General features: G+C 41.3%; 1 protein-coding gene across 1 annotated transcript in view; it reads left to right on the forward strand.

Annotated features, from left to right (window-relative positions):
• Window positions 1-308: 308 nt before the first annotated feature.
• LOC308306089 (uncharacterized protein) overlaps window positions 309-22,898 on the forward strand; it is a 35,024-nt gene continuing 12,434 nt past the window's right edge. The window contains exons 1-7 of the mRNA XM_080750989.1: window positions 309-469; window positions 2,055-2,226; window positions 3,406-3,477; window positions 3,668-3,744; window positions 5,275-5,375; window positions 7,210-7,326; window positions 8,259-8,333. Of these exons, the coding sequence (XP_080607115.1) occupies window positions 410-469; window positions 2,055-2,226; window positions 3,406-3,477; window positions 3,668-3,744; window positions 5,275-5,375; window positions 7,210-7,326; window positions 8,259-8,333 (674 nt within the window). The 5' untranslated portion in view covers window positions 309-409. The remainder of the gene's footprint in view (window positions 470-2,054; window positions 2,227-3,405; window positions 3,478-3,667; window positions 3,745-5,274; window positions 5,376-7,209; window positions 7,327-8,258; window positions 8,334-22,898) is intronic.

The raw sequence follows: 22,898 nt of genomic DNA on the forward strand, positions 1-22,898 counted from the left end.
TAGGTAAACAGGGAAAATAGAACCTTTTCTTTGTGGAAGAAGGTGGGGAGCATAGAACCTGGGGAACATAAGAGGGGAACATAGAACCTTTTTTATAGGGGAAAATGGGAAACATAGAACCTGGGGAACATAGGTTGGACCCCACCCTAACCCTAACCTTAACCTTAACCTTAACCCTAACCCTAACCCTAACCTTAGCAAGCGTAGAGTTTCTAAACTCGCTGACCGCGCGTATATCTCTGGCACTCTGCTATATCACAACCACTCATTTTGAGCCTTATCGGCTTCCGTACAGTAGTACCCACCAGGAAGTGCACTGCTTCCTTCATTCATGCATTCAACGTTACTAATGCAATGAGTTTTCGTGGATAGACTACTGTATTAAATGTCAACTCTGATATAATTGAAAATGCGTAGAAGGACTGAAGGTCAACAATCGAGCGAAGAAAATGTCAGGGCAGATAGAAAGGTATGTGACGATAGATAATAACTTGTCTGGTCTCAAAGCTCGTGTGTGTGTGTGTGTGTGTGTGTGTGTGTGTGTGTGTGTGTGTGTGTGTGTGTGTGGCGCGCGCGCGTGTGTGCGTGCGTGCAGTGGTGTAAAAAGTACCAATACAATACTACTGCAATATAGAAATATTATGTTATGGAAAAGTCCGGAATTTAAAATGTAATTGAGTAAAATGATGAAAGTCTTGTCATCAAAATGTACTTGTCTTAAAAGTACCAAAAGTAAAAGTACAAAATGGTTGAAAATAGCAAAGTGTTGTGAGCGTGCCTTGTAGATTGGCTATTTTCAAATAGCCAAGGTGGCCAATATTAATAATAATAACAATACCTGGAAAGTAAGTAGAGTTTTCATATAATTGTAGTGGAGTAAATGTACACTATTTGATCTGAGATGTAGTAGTGGAGAGTACAGTAGAAGTAAAAGTATTGGAAATTGGAAATACTCAAGTAAATACAAATACCTCATAATCGTACTTAAGTACTTATAGTTTACTTTACTTTATACCTGTGTGTGTGTGTGTGTGTGTGTGTGTGTGTGTGTGTGTGTGTGTGTGTGTGTGTGTGTGTGTACCTGCTGCCTGCTGATAATGCCTCTCCAAGGCAGCATGTGACAGTTCATTCATTCATGTCATCATTACAGCCTTATCTGTGGTGCTTAATTCACTGATCTTAATGTCGACATGGCTCACACGCAAGAGAGCAGAGTTAATTATTGATTTGATTGATTGATTGATTGATTGATTGATTGAATAAGTTATTAGAAGTTTGCATAGGTAAAGGTACAGGACAGTACAATATACTGATACAAGGTCAACTAAAAGGATAAAAAGCTCAAGAAAGCTTTTGGGCTTGTTAAGATTGGGGTCCCTTTTTCCTCAATTCATACAACATTAAATGACAGACTAATAAAACACAGTACTATGCAAAAAATATCATCATAAGAAAGTCAGAAAAATAAATAGATGCTACAGTAGAAAGGTTATAGGTAAGGATAGGCGTTTGTCTTTTTTTTTTACCAGTTTGAGTTGCAGCCACCAGTAAGTGACTGTTCAGAGTGGTTTTAAAGGAGGGTAGGGATTTACACTCCTTTAAGACCGTCGTTAGGGCGTTCCACATTTTTGCGGCATAGCAGGAGAACAGAGAACTCCATCAAACATTATCCAACTTATAATACAGTTCTTACCGATGCAGGACAAAGTAAAGTACTCAACCCCAGTAGTTCCCCAGAGTCATAATACTCCTGATCAGATCAGATACTCAATTACAAGTGAAAAAGTAATATTAATAGCAAATCTACAAGCTCACATCACATTGCGATGGGGTGGGAGTCAAGTAAAGTACAGACACTCAAAAATAATTACTTAAAAGTACAGTAACTCAAGTGAATATTCTTTGTTAAGGTCCACCACTGAGTATTACTGAGTGATAGGACTGCGAGCTTGTATATCTGCTATTTTTTGTATAGCCAACACCAAAATCTAAAACGACTTTCCTGGTTTTAATGGGTTCAAGAAAGTTGCTTGTTTTCTTCTGTGTACATTAAGGATGCGGATCAAGGACAGCCCGTTCAACCCGTCCAACATGAAGTCCAAAGCAGAATGGGCTATGGGTCCATGATCATGAACGTTGGAAAATGTTTGCTGTTAATCATCATTGTCCCTCCGTTTCTCAACTATGCATCACTGCAGAGAGAAGGACAAGTGTTGATGCCTAAAGGTAACCATCTTCCAATAACACACGCAAGCACACACACACACACACACACACACACACACACACACACACACACACACACACACACTCACACTCACACACACAACCAACAATTTATGAGGTCTTTTGACCGCTGCAGACATGCCAATTTGATGGATGGATGGATGGTTGGAGTCTTGAAGGAGGAGGAGATGATGATGATGACGATGATGATGATTTTAATAAAACTTACAGGACAGAGACTCTCTAAACAAGACTAAAACAGTTGAAAATAGAACCGTATAAACAAAGGAAAACAGGATTAGCTGGGGAAGGCAAGTTTGAAGAGGTGAGTTTTGAGGGCAGTTTTAAAAGAAGATATGGTGGGGGCTGCTTTGATGTGGTCTCTGGGGTGGGTGCTACAGTGGTGAGTAGGCGGGCAGCAGACTTTTGTACATTCTGTAGTTTATTTTGGATTTTTTGTGGTGGTGACATAAAGGAGGCTGTTGCAGTAATCAAGCCTGGATGTGATGAAGGCATCTGAGTGTTTCTTGCAGCAGTGTATGTGACAAAAACATGCTGGTTGACATGGGGCAACAAGGAAAGGAAGGCATTTTGTGTGTAGTGGTTAAGGGAATCTGAGCTGATGATTAGCTACAGATTTACCACAGTTAAGTTGTGGGACATTTTCTTGTGGTGCGGTGTCCAGAGGGCAAGCAACCTGTTACCCGCCCCCATGGTGGAAAGAAAACTAAAACCTAGATGCCCTTTCAGCACCTTGGACAGCGATACTGTCTCAAAACACATGCGAACCAGGTTTTACACATAATGCTAGGCTGTTGTCACAGTAGGCTAGACACTTACTCACTTTTAAGTCGTAACCTTTGATTGGCTGTCAACAAAATTGACTCAAGGAATTTCAATAAGGCTTAGTAGATTAGAGAGAATTGTAATGATAGAAATCTATTAGAGTAGAATTAAGTGTGGGATCTTATGGAAATATCTATCAACTGTGGATATGCAACCGAAGAACTGATATTGTAAAGTATGTGCAGTGTCAGCAAACAGTGGTTTAACCCTAACCCTAACCCATTGCTTTTATTGTATTTAATTTGATGCTAAATAATATATATACTGTATATATACAATATATATATTTTTTGTGAACCCTAGTCTCTTCTATTTGATCTTTCTCCAAAACAGATGGCCTGGTTGTTGATGTTGGTTTAGGTCAAACGATGCACCTACTGTGTAAAGGACGAGGAAAACCAGTTGGTAAGAAATGCATTCCATAAATGTATCAATAAAGACCATTACTGATAAACAGATTAATTGACTTAATACAATCTTAGTCCTCTTACTTCTGTTCTTTTTTGTTTCTGGCAAATGATTTAAATTAGCCATACAAAGGATCATAATGTATTGTCACATCTACTATCAGCTTAACCTGTCTGTTTTTCCATAGTCATACTGGATGCCCCAACTGGGATGTCAACAGACATCTGGTTTCATGTCCAAGAGAGCATTGCCTCACTGACAAAGGTGGGAAATGGGTAAAAAACTGTAGTTCTCAAACTTTAAATGTCAAGTTCTCCCCTTAACTCTGACAGTATACAAATGAAACCAAATGGGCCTGTTTCATTTGTATACTCTCAGAGTTACATACTTGTAAGGATCAATTTAGACCTCCCAAAAGGAACCCAGAGAGTCCCTGGAGTCTGGACCCCACTTTGTCTGTTGGTCTGTTACTCCTTTTTCTTTTAGTTTTTGTTACCTTGTACTGTATGTAGGTGGTTGTACTAATAACCATAAAACCCCAACACGTCACCGATCAATCAATCAATGTACTGCCAGCTGAGGCAGATTGTATCTGTTGCATCATGTCATCACTGTCGGGTTGAAATCAAGTATGTCCAAAACTGTTGCTTTTCTGGAAAAAAAGCAATGATTCCGATATAGTTATTAGTCTCAAGCTCTTGTTAATACTTTTCATTGGTTCAATATTATAAATGATAAAACCCACAGACAAACCCAACACTTTCACTTTCAAAGCTTTTCCAATATAGCAAAAATAGCAGAATCTACAAATTCGGCTGTGAGCTTGTAGATCGGCTATATTTATTACTTTAGTGTGATACTTAAAGGAGCTATTAGTCAACTTTTTCTTGAAAAACGGATACTAAAATAAAAAATTATGTTTCGAAAATATTTTATAAAAAAATATGCTTCATATATGTGTTTCTGTTTAAAAATGTCCACAAAAAGCGTAAAATAATGATAAAATAATCATTTTGGCCTTTGTCAGACCGACACTTTGTTTACATCCGACCTAGTCTATTCTTTTATATAGATTGATAGGATGTAAACAAAGTGTCAGCCTTACAATTGCCAAAATGATTATTTTATCATTATTTTACGCTTTTTGTGGACATTTTTGAACAGAAACATATATGAAGCATATTTTTTTATAACATTTTCGAACATTCAAGAAAAAGTTAACTATAGCTCGCCTCCTTTAAGTATGGTGAAGTAGGGCATTAATTTACAAACAAAACATAACAAGTTTAAATATGGAGATAGGGTCCGACAGCAACAATATGATGTGAAATTTTATGAATCTTCTGTGGAATCACACACTGGCCTGTAAATTTCCAATGACATTACCATTACCCATATTCAGTGATGTGTTTGTTTCAGGGCATGTAGGGCCAATGCAGCCATGTCCTCTTATACTCTTTCCAATGAGGATTCAGCCTTTTAGAAAGCTGTGTCTGACAGTCTGACAGCCCTCAGCTGTGACCCAAATGAGGTCACTGGCTTATTGTGGAATAAACTAGCTATACTCTGAATAACAACAACAAAACAAACTCACGGAAACATGTCCACTCCTGCTCCTGTCTCTTGAAGAAGAGGTTGCCAGTTGCATTGGTACTCTAGGATGACTTGCTATCCTCAGTGGATGTTAGCAGAATTGAAAGCCTGTCATATATCTCATGTACTATCGAGGATGAAGTTATTTAAAAACAGGTGAAACTAGTTTTTGGCCTCTCCATAATTTGTCACATTGTTCAGGTGTGTACCTATGACAGAATGGGACTGGGGTTCAGCAAGCGGGTGATGCAGAATGAAACCACAGGAACGGAGAAGGTTTGGGGGATGTCAACAACTGGACGGTGAGTGTTCTATTGTAGTTAGTTGACCATAATATTTTGCACACTTACATCTTTCAGAATGTACAGCTCTGTTTCAATAGATTAGAATATTGTGGAAAAGTCCATTATTTTCTGTAAAAGAAATAAACGTTCATGTTATTCAGATGTATGAAGTGAAATATTCAAAACCTTTTTTGGTTGATTTGTATGGCATACAGCTCATGAATATCATGTTTTGAATATCAAAACTCCATATCTCAAAATAGTACAATATTACAAGAGACCACTCAAAACAAATGTAAACCTTCTGAAGTCAAAGTTGCTTGAAGTCCAGTGTAAAATTTCCAGTCAGTGATGATTTGGGATGCTACTGTATCTCATCTGCTGCTTCCAGTGCTTTTTTACACAATATAAAACGTTTTTGAGACAGAGCTGTAGTATTATACAGTGCAGACCTCCCCTTAACCCCCGTAGTCTTAAAGAACTGGACTTGAGTTACAATTACTTTGACCACCTTTATCCATCTCCACCAAATGTCTTTGCCAAAAATAGCCGATCTGCAAGCTCACAATGTGTTGCAATGTGACGCATTTTGAGCTTGTAGATCTACAGTACTTAAATTTGTATTGTTTTCAAAACCTTAATGCTTGCACACATCCGGGATTTGCCAAGCTTGTGTGACGTAGACCTCTGCGTCCGAGTGTAAACATTTAAACGTGTTCTCGTCGAGCAGAACATGTACGCACATCATCATTTTGTTGCAGTGCATTAACAGAGATGGGACAACTGACATGAGGACATGTCAAATGGCAATCCTTCTGATCATGAACTATAAACTTGACACTTACGGTCCATTCCTTAAGACAGTGATTACCCTTTACTAATCTCAGTTTTAGGCCTCCCTCACCGATTGCCCAAGCAAGCAGAGTAGCAGACAAACAAGACTATTATGCGTCTAGCCGTCCACTGCTCTGCATTATGCAGCTCTGCATGCCATAGCACAGCCCTTCCTACCCTGTCCAGCACTGCCTTGGGATTCAGCCCTAATCTTCCTGTCTTTGACACGGTAATGCGTTTGTTGAGCATTAAATCTGTCTGAAGGATGAGCGGGCGTGGTTCACCGATGGTCAGCAGTCTAGTTTACCTTGGCATGGGGCCCAGGCAGCAGGCGGCAGCCTGTTTTTGACGCAACCAATCAATTTTCCAAGAATTCAATATCTCAGCAAGCTGTGGGTTTGATGACTACCTTTCTTTCCACTGCTAGTGCTATGAAACCTCTTCATTACAGCGCAATGCTTCAGATTTGATATATTGGAGACAGAAACCCAGAACAACAGATGGCTGTCAGGGAGGAGCTGCTGTATTTCACGCCATGATGATGTTTCTTGTGATGATATGGGCGTTTTGGTGGTGTTTGTTTTTCCTTCAGAGTTGTTCAAGGCAAAGACACCGGCAGCTACACTTTTGTCCTCTGTTTTGGATTTCAGCAGTGCTATTTAACTTTGTATACCTGTAACTGAGCTGCTTTGTCCAGAAAGAGATTAAATACCTAAATTAAAGCATGCTGTTGACCTTCACTTTCATACATACACCTGTTACTCATCTGTATTGACGCTTTGGGGATTGTATTCCCTTCTCTGTTTTTCTCTTAAGTCATTTTTTGTTTCCCTATAATGAGGCTCTCGTGGGCCCTTAATGAACTTATTAAAGAGAATGATGAGAATAATGATGGCCTGCTTTTCAATTCATTTTTCATGCTGTGCTAGGCTCACCTTGCTCAGTAAATAAACTCCCTGGCACAGTTTGCGGCATGCCCTGGTTCTTACTGGGATTAATGAGTATTGTTGTGTTGCAGGATGGTGGATGATCTCCACCGACTCATCCAGGCTGCTGGCATAGCTACCCCTTTCATCCTGGTGGGCTCAGAACTTGGCACGCTCAACGGCAGGTTCTACAGCCACATCCATGATGTGTGAGTCTTATACACTGGAGCCCATTTAGAATTACAAAGTTGTCTGTTGCGCGGTGTCAGGTATTGTCACTAACAAGCTGATGTAATTTATTGTAATTGACCCAGTTAGTAATTTGATATTAAACCAAAGATTAAACATTCTAAGGTGACACAAGACTTGTATTAATCCTTGAGGGTAAATCTGATCATTCTAGTAACCAAAAAGTAACAAAGAAAAGTTGATGGCATAGTGTATTGTGTTCCGGCAAGACATTCTGCTAAGAAAACAAATCATTTCAACTGCAAGCTCACAATACAAGTCCCAGAATGATAAGGAAAGTGTTTTCTTTTGTGTGTGTTTTACAATTGGCATGCAAAAATAGTAGACTGAAGTGACTAAATTCTGTGGAATATATGTCTGGATGAACTGAATAATCTTTGCAACCCACCACACTAATAATCCAGTATCTATCTTCTGTATGTGCTGTACCGATGCCAGTTCCTGGTACTCATCTCAAATACAGGCACACAGGACATAAATATTGTAGCTCCTTTCCCATCATCATCCGAGCAGCGTCCAGATCAGAGACAACGTAGTGATTAACATGACCAGTAGCCTGCTCCTGGGTTGAAAGATTTGCAGTTTCATCAGCTGCGATGTCATGGACATTAAAGTAGTAAATTAAGTGGTGGTGAGTGGCTGACACCTGCAGAATGAAAATATTGCCCCTGGATGTGGTGTGTGGTCATCCATCTCTGGGGGGGGGGGGGGGACACACACAGATGGACCGATATACAGACAGACAAATGGGAAGGTGCCATCCATCTCATACTCATTATGCCCCCCTTCCCGCAAGGGGTACAGTGGACAAGGGTAACAGTCAATGAGTCCTACTTCATCTGTGTTTTATGTCTCTATATTTATGTGTCTGTTGTTCTTCCTCTGTCCTCAGGCATGTGTCAGACCTGGTCCTGATAGATCCCATCCCAGAGGACATCTTTGAGGAGGACCAGTGGAAGGAGTATTGGTGAGTGCATGACACCTTCCTTACTGGCAAATTGGATGAACTGATGAGAGAATGGGAAGAGAGGAAAGGGGACTGAAAGGAAGGAAGAGAGGGAAAGAAGAAAAGGTCTGAACTATGGAGGAAATGTGGCGTTATAAAAAGACAGGCTAGAGAAGCAGATGGATGGAGTGAGTGACATAAAGGTAAGAGTGGAAGAACATGGAACGAATTGAGGGAGAGGATAAAGAGTCCAGGATGAAGGGCGGCGGAAGAGAGCAGAGACTAGTAGTAAGAGGCATGGAGGAGAGGAAGGATAGGAAAAGAGGATTAGGTTGAAGAGGCGGAAGGAAGATGGGGAGCTATGGAGACCCAGTCTATTGTGTCACTCCAGCTCCAGACTCCCCCCTCATCATCGCCTTCATGGTAAAGAGTCCTTTTAGTTGATTATCTTTGCTGGGCGGGCCACATTAACATGATTAATCGGAGGCCAAAGAAACTCATTAGTTGATCACATTCTCTTTCAGCGTGAAACTGATGAAGGGAGAATTGCGATGTCGGTGATGGTGACATGGTGGGGCTGTGGGGGGGATAGTGGGAAGTGTAATAACAGTGTTTTAATTTTACAGGCATGATTCATGTCAAGCTATAGCCATTGAAACGCCATATACAGTAACTCATTGTCCGTTCATTGTCATATGGGAAGGAAGGGTGATTATTAATGATGACAAAGAAGACTGAGCAAGCATTCTTGGCAGCAGGGCTGTCAGTTATGCCAAGCTGTCAATATCGCACATTCTTTACAAAGGTGTCAGAAGTAACAGCATTACGTAATCATTAAACTAGGGATGCAGCTATCCATTATATTCTTAGCGATTTGTCATTCGATTACTTTTTTATTTGTGGCATAATCGAGAAGCACATTTTAATAGACATTGCAATAGATATTTTATACACTGTACCTGTATAACATTGCAGTTGAGACTAGCCTGCTGTTCAAATGGAGCTGCTGTAGTGTTTGAGTCAGACTATTCCTTCACTCAAAACAAAATGGATAAATAACTTTCGTAAATCAAATCTCTTTGGTCATTTGACACCATGTTTCCAAAGTTCTGTCCAACAACATTGGCTCACCGGTTATATAACTCAATGAGTTTAGCCAGATAAGAAATGGATTCTTTGAAAATGGCCTAATTTGTACGTGAGTCAAAGTGGAGCAGTACCATTTATCAGGGATGTGTGTCCAATTATCCCCTGATTAATAGGCATTCATTTCCCTGCGTACATGACAGTGCACCCACAATCCAATTACTCTGTGGTGAAGCAATGGAGAAATGAAATGAGCCAAGGGCTTACATTTACTCTGTAAAGAAAAAAATATTATTGGTTTCTATAGCAAAGGGAGCAGTGATAGTACAGTAAATGGAGTGTGATGCATGAAGATAGAACCGGAGAAGTGATATGACGCTCATCTCTTACCCTGCACCATTGCATCCCCCTCACACAGGAAGTGCGCTCTAGCCAGTTGCCTTGCATTCAATTTCCATTTCATTTGTCTTTGGAAAGATCTTCATTTAACCCATTTAGGCCTAGAATTATTGAATGCTTTAACTATTGGAAAAATAGCAGATATACAAGCTCACAGTGCGGTGCCGTGCTGCGAGCTTGTAGATCTGCTATTTTTGAAAAAGTTGTGAAAATGTGTGCAAATCTTTAAATATATGTATTTTTAAAGCGAACGTTTGTAACTCAAATTTTGCTTCTGGGGGTGGTCCCTGGAACTAGATATTTTGAGATGGGGGTCCGTGGCCAAATAAATATCAGTTTAGGGGTCCTTCACATGAAAACGTTTGAGAACCACTGACATAGTAGTCTCTCAAGAACAGACTAACTGAGCTCCAGTTAAGTGAAAAGGACCTTTTCTTTGATGATGGCTGGCCAGATTGCTGACATAGAAACATAGGTTTTTCAAAAAACCTTAGAAGAATTTTTCAAAGATAGCAGATCTACAAGCTCGCAGCGCGGCACTCGGTGCCGCACTGTGAGCTTGTATATCTGCTATTTTTCAATAGTTAAAGCATAAAATAATGATACACAATAATGTATTGTGTACCCGTTCTAAATGGGTTTTAATACAGTGTTGTGTATATATTATGGTGATAAGACATCCCGGTTTGCCCCGAGATTGTCCCGGTAATCGCGCAGGGTGTCCCCAAAAAACATCTAAAACACTAGAATATCCTAGTTTTCAACATTCACTACCAAATTGTCCCGGTTTTCACCATAATTAAAATGATACAGTAACACTACGGTAACAGCCCACTGGTATGGGGGGTTACATGTTAAGTGTTTTCTTGTTTGGGTTTTGGAAAATATGTACACTCTAGTGTAGGTGTGCATTTCTGTCAGTCTACAGATATGGGTTTAGTTTTGTTCTCCGGTCGTAACGCACAGTAAACTCCTCAGTGTTAATTTAAAGTGTAGACCCCTATGGGTTCCATTTGGATAAGCCCTTTATGCTCATCGAGTTAAATTAACACTGAGTACTTTTACTGCGCGTTATTTGGTACACAAGATAAATCCTCCAATAGGGAGCAGGGCTTCACCTGAGGAGGTTTGTGGGGAGACCGTATCAGCTTTGCACTGGGACCGGAGGATTTACACATCAAAGCCCTTCTCATTAAGGGTGGCTCACTCCCAAAATTAGTTCTGTTATATCCTACAAAATGAATCACCGCCATCACCAGGGAATAATTCTCTCTCTCTCTCTCTCTCTCTCTCTCTCTCTCTCTCTCTCTCTCTCTACTTTGTACTTACAGTATCTCTTTCTCTTTCTTTCACATGTATTATAACACTTGAAAGGCTGTGTGTGTGTGTGTGTGTGTGTGTGTGTGTGTGTGTGTGTGTGTGTGTGTGTGTGTGTGTGTGTGTGTGTGTGTGTGTGTGTGTGTGTGTGTGTGTGTGTGTGTGTGTGTGTGTGTGTGTGTGTGTGTGTGTGTGTGTGTGTGTGTGTGTGTGTGTGTGTGTGTGTCTGAGCACTTGGATTATGCAACTTGCCTATTGTGGGGGATTTTCCTCTGAGTTTGAAGACATTTCCTTCCCAGTACACCTGGTAAATGTCATCGATACGTAATTCCACCTGGTGAAAAGTATAGCCTGATTGATACACTGTCCTGCGACGCAGCCAGTATGAAGAGGCCATAAAGCAGCATGTTGTCAAGTAGCATCGGGGGTTAGCGGTCGCCCATCTGGTGTTCCTGGCCAGATTGTATTCAAGATGAGAAGCATAGGATGAATCTGTTGAGGTTGATGACGTTTCTCTCCTCTCCCTCTCAGTAAATCGAACTAATAATAAATAAATGATAATAAACAATCGGTAATTTAATAAAAAATGATCCATTAATAATTCATCCGTATTTTGGCCATGTCATTAAATGCGAAGATCTTAAATTTTATAGTAAGAAATAGTGAGAATGTATCCGCTTCAATTTCCAGTTCCAATTTGGCCTGCTTTTTTTTATTTTTTTATTTATGATTTCTCTCTCCTGAAATTGGTATCCCCACCTGAAAATACATTTTCTGTTCGTTAAAGAGCTGGAGGGACGGGGAAAACCCCCATTACTGAACGAACAGTAATGATTCAGAATATAGAGCAATTTAGCGCTTATTTTAACTAAAACAGTCATGTACAGTACCTTTTTAAAGGAACTCAGGATTTGAGGGTGTAGTGGCTCATGTGTCAACTCATGAGTGTGTCAGCTGAGGAGTGGTCCAGGTCCAGGTGACCGTCAATCTGCATGGCTCCTAACAGCTGTGGCTGCGGGCCGCGCTGGATGGACGTCTGATTGAGTTATGAGTCCAAAATGAAGTGGATGCTTCCTGGCAACATTCATCATCTCCCTTGTCATTAAGATGCCCGCCGAGCTGCACACAACACATAAATACAACTGTTCACGGAAACAGGCGCACGCACGCACGCACACTTACACACACACCTTTGTATTTTTGTACTTGCGAGGACATCAGCATTCGAGGACAGTGATTTTATTGATACAATTTCAAATGTTTCGGGCCTAACCCTGAAGCTGAATATAGCCGAATCTACAGTTACAAGATTTTGAGCTTGTAGATCTATTTTTTGCCAGCATGCAACTAGGTAGGCCTATACAAATCAGACATACGTAACTCCAACCCCTAAACTTAAATACCTCGATTCTTAACCCTAACCTGAACCTTTTATACATTTTAAGCCTAACTATAAAACTAGTGACACACACACACACACACACACACACACACACACACACACACACACACACACACACACACACACACACACACACACACACACACACGGCCTGCAGTGACTGTGTCCTCCTCTAACCTGAGCCTGCTCAGTATGACAGCCAGCGTATGAATGTCACTTTGACTGACGAGCCACTCAGGCCTCCAAAGTGCTGCTATGCCACTCATTTGGTTTGATTTATAAGCAGCGCTGGGCTTGATGTAAGACAAAAGGAGGACGCTCCAATCTGTCTGCACTGCACTTAGTTAGCTGATAGATTTACGGACGTAACCGGATACCTGTTGTGACTGGCACCTTTTAGCACAGAAAGGGAGTCAGTGTTGTAAGGCTTGCTTCATTGAGGTGTACAGTAGGTGTGCGTGGGTGTCTCATACCAAAAATAGGTGCGATGCGTTGTGAGCTTGTAGATCTCGGTACGTGACACCCACACGCACAACTAAGTATAAGTCAGGCCAACATCCGTGGGAGTTCAGATAGAGCATCTCAACTCAGATCAAAATAAACATCCAACTTGGCAAGCTCACTAGGTAAAACGGACGGTTTATCTAAGGTCAGTTGTTTTCAAAGCCATGTCCGGGGACCCTAGGGGTCTTTTAGGAGATTTTAGGGCAGGGCTACTCAATGTTGCTCATGGGCATTGCTCATTTATGAATTGAGTACAAAAGGACCCCAATGCAAACAAGCCATTTCACCTTCTTGTAGTTTAAATCCTTTCCTGTACTATAAGCAATCATTGGGCCACACAGTAAAATACTGCTGTGTCTAACAGCCTAAAACTTTCTGTCCCTTTTTGATGTTTAAACAATGTTTTTGTAACGGACTACATGACTAGTGTAACATTAAGGAATAAAAACGCACCTAGTGTGAAGTGAGCGATGCTATTTTTATTAATGAGTTAATTTCATTAAGCGCCACGTGAAGCTTGGCCAATGTGCACAACAAACTTTGAGCGCTTTGTGCCAAGATGTAGGCCAGATGTAGGCCACGCTTCAGAGCCTGGACATAGCTAGATGTTGGAGCTTAGCTCCTTCCAGGAGCACCGCTCAAAAACACATTAAAGATTTTGTTCCATCAGGCCAAACATAGTCTTGCTAACGTGGACATTCTATGCCCCTGTCAAATCTCACCGGGTCCTCCGGCGTCTGGAATGGACACGGAGGGGGACATGACTCCTGCTGCTGTCCGCTTTGAGTAAATGAGGAAGTGATCTGCGGTGGAAAACAAGTGATAAATCATAGCGGTTTTATAATTATAACGGATAAGCCTAAACAAACCAGTTCACAAGAACAATACTGTTGTATAATAAGATATCTGAACGGCTACATATATTTTATATACAATTATGTTGTGAAGAACAGTTACAGGAGGGCTAGCCCAGACTTTTCTTCTTGAAATGCCTGTATCCCGTGGCTAGGCCAAACCAAACCTCATTGGATAAAGATTGTCATGGATATTAAATGACAGAATGCTTTTGCGATAAATCTGAGAATGGTAAACATACTCAAATAAACAAAGTATACTGTACTTGAAATTAGGCCATTGCATCACATTTCTTCTCTTGGAACAAACACATACAAAGAAAGCCAAGGCCTGTTTTAAATGTTAAATGTTTTTCTGGGATAAACTGTAAAAGGACATCATGTGTTGAACATTTACCCATTTCAGAACTGCTATTCTCTGGTAAAGAAGGCACATTGGCTTGTTGTTTACCTCCACAAAGGCAAATTCTTCCTCCCGTGTCGCAGAAATGTCCTGTGTGCATGACTAATTTTACGTTAACCTTTGACCATGACTTTTTTTTTATCTCATTCCCACTACCATAAACATAATATGCACGATCGCTCTCATTCTTGGGGTTAGTTACAAACAATTTGTCCTCATTGAAAGGAGTATAATTATATCTTTATTGGTAGTTGCTATGACAATGAAGGGCCGCAAAAAGGTGAATGATGGGCTGCATGCGGCCTGTAGGCTAACCCTCGTTTTGAGTATCCCTGTTTTAAGGGGTTGTCCAAATGAGGATGAGAATATTGTAACAATATGTTTCAGACTCGGAATCTGCTGTATTTCTCATGGACAATAATGTCATCTATTTAATGTAAACCAAACAAAACCGTTGAGAAGGTCCCTGACAGAATCAATTTGGGTGTCTGTGACAAGCCCTTGTCCTTGGTTAGTCTAAAATACTTTTTTACAATTAAAAGGTTTGAGAACCACTGTTCTACACAGCTAACACTCAGTAGCCTCAACAGCAGCATGCAGAGGTACAGTATAGTTGGAGTTAGAGCAGCAGGCAGTGATGACACATAACGCCTGAAGGTCCTCATACACAGCGAGCGTGACGAATAAACGATGAGCATGTGAAAATGTGTCTGCGAATATTATTGTCGATGCCTCATTCCAGATTTTGTTTGCCATGAGAAATAAACCTTGTTTAATTTATTTTATGTTATTGCCTTGTTATGTTCACATTCTGTGTGAATGTTCTCATGATTACCTTGGATAAGAGCGTCTGCTAAATGCCTACACTGTAAATGATATTTGACACAAACAACAGTTTAAATGAATGTGAATTAATCTCATGAAGTAAACGCTCCCTGTGTGTATATGACATTTTATTGGATGCTATTTGTTTGCAGTGGTGTAAAGTAACTAAGTGCATTTACCTAAGTACTGTACTTAAGTAAAATGTTGTGGTATTTGTACTTTACTTGAGTATTCGGTTGTTTTATTAGTAGGATTTTGATGCCAATACTTTTGTACTTTTATTCAAGTAAATGTTGAATTCCTGACGTTTACTTATAACAGAGTATTTCTACATTGCAGTATTGATAGTTTAACTTCAGCAAAAAATGTGAGTACTTTTCCCACCTCTGGTTGTGTGACCCTGTGTCACGCACCAAAAATAGACAATCTACAAGCTCATAACTGTGAGCTTGTAGATGGGTGGATGGATATTCGGTGCACAACACCCGCGCGCAACTAAGCATGAATCCGGATATACGGTCCATTGTGGCCATCTGAGCCCACCCACTCTCACCCTGATCTAACCCCCTCACCCCAGCTACCCCTGGGGCCCAGATTGACAACAATCACCAGCGTAAGGAAGGAGTAACTGCAGGGAGAGGAAGTAACAGAGTTGCCATGGAGCATAGTAAAAGAGATGAGGGGAGCCCATCTGCCAGGTGAAAATGTGTTGCGGCATCACAGGCTGTTACAGCCTGTTAAAGCTGCATTGTGTTGACATTTCTGATAGGCACAAGGCCTGAAAATTAAATGTGCTCGCTGGCTGTATGAAGGTTTCATAAGACAAAACCATAATTATCTACTGTAACTGCATCGGCCGTCCTTGTTTTTTGTCGCTTTGTTTGTAAAATGTCTTGTCAAAAGCTGGCCCATCTTTTAACCACTTAACCCTGATATAATTAGTTGACCTGAGTACCCCAGGGCTCTGTGCTTAGTCTGCTCTCCTTTCACACTGTACACCAAATCTCTTCACTGTAAACACTCGATCTACTGTACTGTGCAAGCTCACAATGTGTTGTCAGGACGCTTTGTGAGCCTATAGACTGCCCTCTATGCCTGAAAATCATTCAGAGCACTAGGCCACGCAAAGCTTGGCCAATCAAATCTGGATGTTATGTTTGTGACCGTATTTGGCCAATCAAATCTGGACTTTATGTTTGTGATGCCACTGCCTGTGAGACAATTTTTGAGACCATAGGTCGCAGTTTACTATGAAACTCTGCAGATCCTGTCCGTCCATGAGTAACAATGTCTATAGCTGACCTGTTGTGACATCACATTGTTGACTCAATGACCAAGACATCCTGTTCTGGCAATCATATATGAGTCCCTGATGTAATCAATATTAAGCCCATATTTGGCAATGCCCATATATGATCCATATGGCCAAGAGAGAATTCATTTGCAAATCAAGGCCTTGCAGTGCATGCTCGCCACACTGGGGCGTGAGAACCACGTTTGTTTGTCTGTGGGGTGCCACATTTGGAACCAAACGACTTTCACCACCCAACTATGTGTCTCTCTCTCCATATATGGAGCTGACTATCATCAGCTGGAACTCCATATATGAAGATCACTGGCCTCATCAAACCCAGACGTCCCTTGTATGCCCTATATGGAGATCTCTGATATCATCAATATTATGCTCATAGCTTGGAATGCCCTTACATGGACATCATTTGTGTGAGTCTCATGTGGTCTATAACATAAAATATCTATTATGTCAGACGTCAGTCAACTTAAACAACCAACCGCAACTCGAATAACACTTGCAAATTAATTCCGTCCTGTGCGAATTCTGTCCTTCCGTCCTTTAGGGCGAGGTCGCTTCTCGCCCTTAGTATCCAGCGCAAAATTATTGGTAGTACCTAAATGTACCTAACTTTGGCTGTTGTAGTAGCCTGACACTCAACCTGAATTGACATTTCGTTTCAAGGGGTGTGGCTAGCGATTCAGGGTCTGGAACTAGGCTACTGCTGTAGTCCTTTGGGCTGTTGTTTAACTTTTTTTTTTTTTTTACGTTTTCTGTGTATATTTAGAGTAGGACTACTCCACTCCACCACAATCCACTCCAAAGTGATGTGCTGTTGATGATAAGACTGTGGCTCCTTAATGGCTCCTGTGTCTCCACTTCTTCCACTTCCTCCATCAGCCTCTGTCCTCCCCTGACTCAGCTGGAAAGCTCCACAGATTCCCCGGCGGAGTCACGAATGCCAATTAATTGTAATTAGCACCACTGTAAGCGTAACTATTGCTGTTGCGCTCTGCTAATGAAGCAGGGCTGCCTCGGCCCCTGTGTGTTTACCCCATGGTAATCTATAGTATTGATGAAATTGAAGATCTGGAAGGCTGAGGGGATGCAGGATTCAACCTGACTATTGGTCTGTGCTGACTGGAGCAACAATGCCACCATGTGGCCAAACTGAGTATCAGATTAACTAAGGTTTTAAAGAGTGGACTCTTTTGTGTTATCTTGCAATTGCAATTGAGGCCAGCGGTTTCTGAACCTGTGGGCCATGAGGATACTGCAATTGGGCCGCCAAATAATTTAATATATAAAATTAATTAATGTAAAAAAATCATTACATTACATTTATAGTGATATCAGTGAATTGATACTATGTTATTTCCAATGAACAATTGATTGATCATTGAAATAAACATGCTCTGAAAATGTTGCACACAGCCCACCTGCATGCCGTGTGCAGGTGGTCAGATGGGTGGTCCGCAAACAGATTTTCAATTAGGGCCTGATCCAGAAAAGGTTGTGAACTGCTGATGTAGGCATTGAGCATGCGCCCCCACCCAGAGCGACCTAGGAGTTGCAAGGTCGGAGTAGTTACTTGCATCATTTGTCAGACAACAACAGGGCAGTGGGTCAAGGGATTGGAAGTGGCAGGAGAACAAGGACATGCCACAAACTGACTGGGAATAACAAGTAAGCAAAGTACCTACAGCAGCATCTAGGCCACAGTGGGGCCGCTAACAAGGGCCAATTGAAAAGGAGAAGAAAATAAATATGATTGTTGTGCCTGTTTAACCACTTTCAACCTGGCATTGCTATTTTGGGCATATCATTATTGTCAAAAGCTTTAATTTATTTTCTTCCAAAAATAGCTAAATTAGCTACAAGTTAACAATGCGTTGCATGGTGTTGTATTGGGATTGTATAACTTATCTTTTATTCATGTATGACATTTCACAGGTTTCATAGGTGTTCCTCTGTGTGGAAAAGTTTGTGATTTTGGAATCTCTGATCTAGTCAATCTAAATAGTCCACAAGCAGTAAGAGCTTATACACCCAGACATGGAGCTGTACTGGGGCTAGATGCATGATGATTTACTGATGTCAGGTTAATTAAGGATGATGGAGTGATCTTCAATCTTTAGTTGATTGATTGATTGAGTATTTTATTAGACAAAAGTGGAGAACATAAGTATAGTCAATACATTAAAAGAATGTAGTTCAGTATAAGTACAGTTAAACACCCTGCCTAAAAGGAACATCCCAAATAAGTCTTTTTACGGCCTTTTTTACGTCGGAAGTCCTACGTTGCGTCAAGTCTAGTTTTTAAGCAGTTCTGCTTAATTCTATTTGGAGTTTCCTCAGGAGACCGTTTTAGCTTGACTGTCAGAGTCGGACAGACCTGGTATGACCGTAATTATTTTCAAAAATCTAAACCGGGACCACCTCCTGGTGTTTTCATCGGGATGGGGGACACCTCGTGACTAGAATAGAAAATTATAAATGTAGCTTATGCCTGCTGAGTGTACTGTAAGTGAATATGGCTAACACTGGACTAGTTACTGCACTCAGGAGATGGGTGTAAAATGGAGGAAAGTTGCACTGATCACAACACCTGATGACTGAGTACACAGTGCACACCTTCACAGTTCAATCCATTCGACACAATCCAACCTCTTCTCTTTCAATAAAGCATCCAGGTGGTCTTTAACACTTCACTACCCAATCCTCAAGCCCAGGTAATGCAGTAAATCTTCAGTCAAAGTCAAGTCAGATAATGGGGGTTTGGGTGAATGGTGTGTTGTTGTCTGGCTGAAGATTATCCTACAAGGCCTGACAGGATAAGGAGATGTCTAGAGTAGTGTAGAAGAATCAATTTTTTTTACCCCCTTTTTATCACAGATTTAGTCGTTATTCCAATTAATTCCTCCCAAAACACTTTTCTGTTGTCACTACTGTTGCATCCTACTGACTCACCTGCCAGTGAGGAGCCCCCACCGGGAGGACGTAGCCTTCATCCTGCTCCTCCCGCCCAACACTCCCTGCTGACAGGTGCCACCCCAGCCCGTAGGAATACATGCAATGACTAATATCACCCTCCCCACCCGGCTTTCCTTCCCCGAACATGGGCCAATTGATTTTGCATGGACGCTCGATAAAGACGGATGTACCATGGTGGATTCAAGCCCACAACAAAATAACTTATGTGGTTTAGCTTGATGAAGATCTAATAAGATCGAAACGTTGACTAGCAATAAACATATGGAGCGTAACCAGTGTGCAGACTATTATGTCCTTCTTGATGATTCTGCTTGTCTAGCACCTGGGCCACGGACACTCCCCCCCCCACCCCACCCCCCGTGTGTGTGTGTGTGTGTGTGTGTGTGTGGGTTTGTGTGTGATTGTGCATGGCCTGAACAACAGCGCCCCTCCCTTAACATGTGTGGTCACAAAAGGTACTGTAGGCTAAATAGATATAGATACACCATAAAAATGCTATTTTACAGCATACGATTTGTGAAAGTGACAAACGGGCTTCACAGTTATGTCAGGTGTGTTCATATGCTGATGGTGATGCGATTTCAGATCAATTGCTCCAGCCACCGAGGAGAAACGCTGAGACAGACAGACAGACAGACACTCACTCACGACATTCGCAAAATTATAGTATAGATTGTGGTGAAAACCTGAAAACCAGAACAATCCTGCTATTACAGGTAAAGGACCGTGGTGGGGAAAGAACATGTTTTACTGCGTTTCAACTGAACAGTGAAGGGCAGTCACTGACTGGCCTGATAATTTTCTGATTTCTCATACAGAGTCCAGACTGATACCGTGGAGGAACGTGTGAGTGAATCCACGTTATCAGTCTGGCTTTAATGCCAGACTAGGAAAGTCTAGTGAGGTTAAGTAACTTGTAACTAAAGTTGTCAAATAGTGGAGTAAAAGTACAATATTTAGATCCAAGATGTAGTGGAGTAGAAGTAAAAGTATTGGAAATTGCAAATACTCAAGTAAAGTACAAATACCTCAAAATTGTTCAAGTACAGTACTTAAATATACTTAGTTACTTTACACCACTGGTAAAGGACATATTGTTTTTTCTATAGGATGACTCATGATTGGCTATTATTTCCTGTTGGAACAGTGTTTCTGTAATTGCTAAGGATCCAAAATGGGTGAGAATACACCGGTAAGCAAATATAAATATAGGCTACTTTAATATGAGACTTGCACCAGTTGAATCATGTTAGATACATGTCTTACTATACATTTGACTGTCTTAGAACCGTATTTTTATCTTAGTTATGTTACCTTTACCTAATGGTCATTGGTAATTAAACCACTCAAACCATTGTTCAACCCTCATTGACGGGGATCTGAAGATTTTCCCATGGATCCTTTTCCCCCTCTACACCAATTATCTTTGCGGAATTAGCCGACCTGCGGTACAAGCTCACAACGCGCTGCATTGCGCCACGTAATGATCTTGTAGATCTGCTATAATGCGCTACATTATCACCCATTTTCAGTGAATGTTCACCTCCTATGACATGCACAGATTAAGGGGCCGTCCACACGACGCCGGATTTCATTTGACCGGGGAGGTAGAGCCACGATTAACCATGGGTGTCCACATGCAAACGCATGAAAACGGAGGACTAGACAAATAGTTTCCAAAACTCCGGCTGCAGTGCATTTTTGTTACCCGGGCGTATTTCTTTTGCCCTGTGGACAGCATAAATGGATAAGTTCTTTGCTTGCATGCTTACGTCACCTTGTGCTCCTCGCTCCCTCCTCCTTGCAATGAGAGAATCCCGTAGTGGTCTCTGTAGAATATCCATTTTATGAGCGCATTCACGACATGTTAACATTAGAGAGCTGTCCTGTTTAGGGATGGAGCCTTAATGATGAATGATTGTTTTAATGATATGTTTTACTCTTGTCAATTGTCATCTTCATAGATGGTGGTCAGCCACAATGTTCTAAATTTGTTTTCTCACATATCTTTCCACCGGCTCAATAAGCAGGATCGATAAGGTGCTCATTATCAATAACGAGGTACAGCCCTAGTCTTGTTAAGTAACGGAGCATATCCGATGCGACGCGCCTGCCTCTTCTCTTGGTCAAATTTTGGATATTAATAAGCAGCCATGAATTATAAGCCAGCAATTGTTATAATTCAAAGGTATATTATAAATAAGGATATATCAAATGATTTCAAGCATAATGGAGACATACACACGCATGCAGGCATTATTCACGGCATGTGCTGCCTTTTAAATTATTTCCACGATCAGCACAAGCAGTTGTCATAATTATAATATTATAAAACATACATTAATCACCTCTTTAAGCCCTATTTTATACTTATTAGGCTGTTTGAAAATAGCCGATCTGCAAGCATACAAGCTCACAAGCATCGAATCAACTTTTCTTGATGGCGCGCCAGTGCGCCTTGTGTGATTTTCGCTTGCAAATGTCATTTTATTTATTGAGTCTATACTAACGCATGGAGGAGATACACAGGACCTGATGTTGGTATAGCCTACTGTAGCCTATGACTTTTTGAGCGGTGGTCACAACGCTCCTATACGTGGCCGTGTGTGTGGGTCTGTCTGTCTGTCTGTCTGTCTGCGTGTCTGTCTGTCTGTCTGTCTGTAGCCTGCAGTAACCTTTTCTGACCACACATGTTAAGGGAGGGGCGCTGTTGTTCAGGCCAGGCCAGACCAGGCACACACACACACACACGCACGCGCGCACACACACACACACACACACACACACACACACACACACACACACACACACACACACACACACACACACACACACAGGGGGGAAGGGGGGGGGGGGGGGGGGGAACCACCGCTCAGTTCACACGGGTGTGATTTTTATTGTGTGGGCAGCTATAGGAGGAGGGGACCAAAATGAACCATACCGATGTTGCTTATTATAGCTTTTTAATTGCCTTGGCTTGAACTAAAACAATATTTGACAGACATGACTAGCTTACTGATGATTTGGAATAATAGGCTATATTATTGCAATCGATGATTGCAATGGAATGAGTTGTATGGAATGGAGGAATAGCGCACAATGGAAGCATGACCTAACAGTACTTGTTTACTGCTTCGATTCCTCTCCCCTCTCCTGCTCTAGAAATAGTTCGCAAATTTATATTAAATGAATGTTTAAATAGCAATTGTGCATGTTAAAGTGTGAAGATTGTGAAACTTGACGATGCATAGCCTATAGATACAGTAGCTGCGCTGCAATCATTGCAGCGCATGAGAGCAGGGGGACGCGGCCACCCGCTTCGGTGACGCGCAGACAGGGATTTATAGCGTTTTCATGTGGGCAGAAATGTTTTTCTACACAGGGCCGTGTGGAGGCATAGAGGGCCAACCCGGGGAAGTGGAATTCTTATTGGTGTAGATTAGGCCTAAGGATGCTAAGGTCCATGTGGTTCATAAAATCACTGTATATTTCTTGAAGCTTGTGAAGGACT

This window comes from Nannobrachium achirus (assembly GCF_963921795.1).
Source record: "Nannobrachium achirus genome assembly, chromosome: 2".
Taxonomy (NCBI): domain Eukaryota; kingdom Metazoa; phylum Chordata; class Actinopteri; order Myctophiformes; family Myctophidae; genus Nannobrachium; species Nannobrachium achirus.